Source organism: Chrysochloris asiatica, unplaced genomic scaffold (assembly GCF_000296735.1).
Source record: "Chrysochloris asiatica unplaced genomic scaffold, ChrAsi1.0 scaffold00216, whole genome shotgun sequence".
Lineage (NCBI taxonomy): Eukaryota > Metazoa > Chordata > Mammalia > Afrosoricida > Chrysochloridae > Chrysochloris > Chrysochloris asiatica.
This window is the reverse complement of record NW_006408734.1, coordinates 2,166,709-2,167,221: the sequence shown is the minus strand read 5'-3', so window position 1 is coordinate 2,167,221 and position 513 is coordinate 2,166,709. Positions and strand designations below refer to the sequence as shown.

General features: G+C 53.4%; 1 protein-coding gene across 1 annotated transcript; it reads right to left on the bottom strand.

Moving 5' to 3' along the window:
• Positions 1–100: 100 nt before the first annotated feature.
• Positions 101–283, bottom strand: LOC102837909 (small integral membrane protein 3-like). The gene has a single exon (XM_006872957.1). It carries the CDS (start codon positions 281–283, stop codon positions 101–103), a length of 183 nt encoding a protein of 60 aa, XP_006873019.1.
• Between the last annotated feature and the right edge of the window lie 230 nt (positions 284–513).

Genomic DNA, 513 nt, shown 5'->3' with positions numbered 1-513 from the left:
CATAGACCGCTCCAGTCCCTCCTGTTGCTCTCCTGAGAAAGGGGAAGAGGGTGAAAGAGGGGACTCCTGTCATCCTTCATCTTGCCCTCTTGGGAGGTCCTCAGACCGCCCCATTGAGGACAGGATGAGTTTGCATGCGATAGATGATAATGGCAGTGGCTCGGCACAGCAACAAGGATGTCATGATGATAATGGTGGCCAGAATGATGAGGACAATCACCCAGATATCCAGGATATGTTTGGGGAGTGCAGCATATGTCCGCACCTGGTTGAAGGCATCCATAATCCTTTACCATGGATCTACAGAACGGCTTAAACCCCATGCTCCCGCTGCAGTCAGATGGCCATGGGTCTGCGGAAAGTTTCAAGGACAGGGACGGCCAACACGTTTCTCGAGGTCCTGCACACGGTTAGGGCTCCCACACCCTTGAAATCTCAGCCCTAGTCAGCAGCCAGACTTGGCAGGATTCCTTGGAGCCCCTGGAAAGTGGGAGCACGCAGGAAAAGTAACAA

Bases quoted from the DNA above. Each gene is read 5' to 3' on its own strand.
- LOC102837909 (XM_006872957.1), bottom strand. From the start codon at position 283: ATGGATGCCTTCAACCAGGTGCGGACATATGCTGCACTCCCCAAACAT.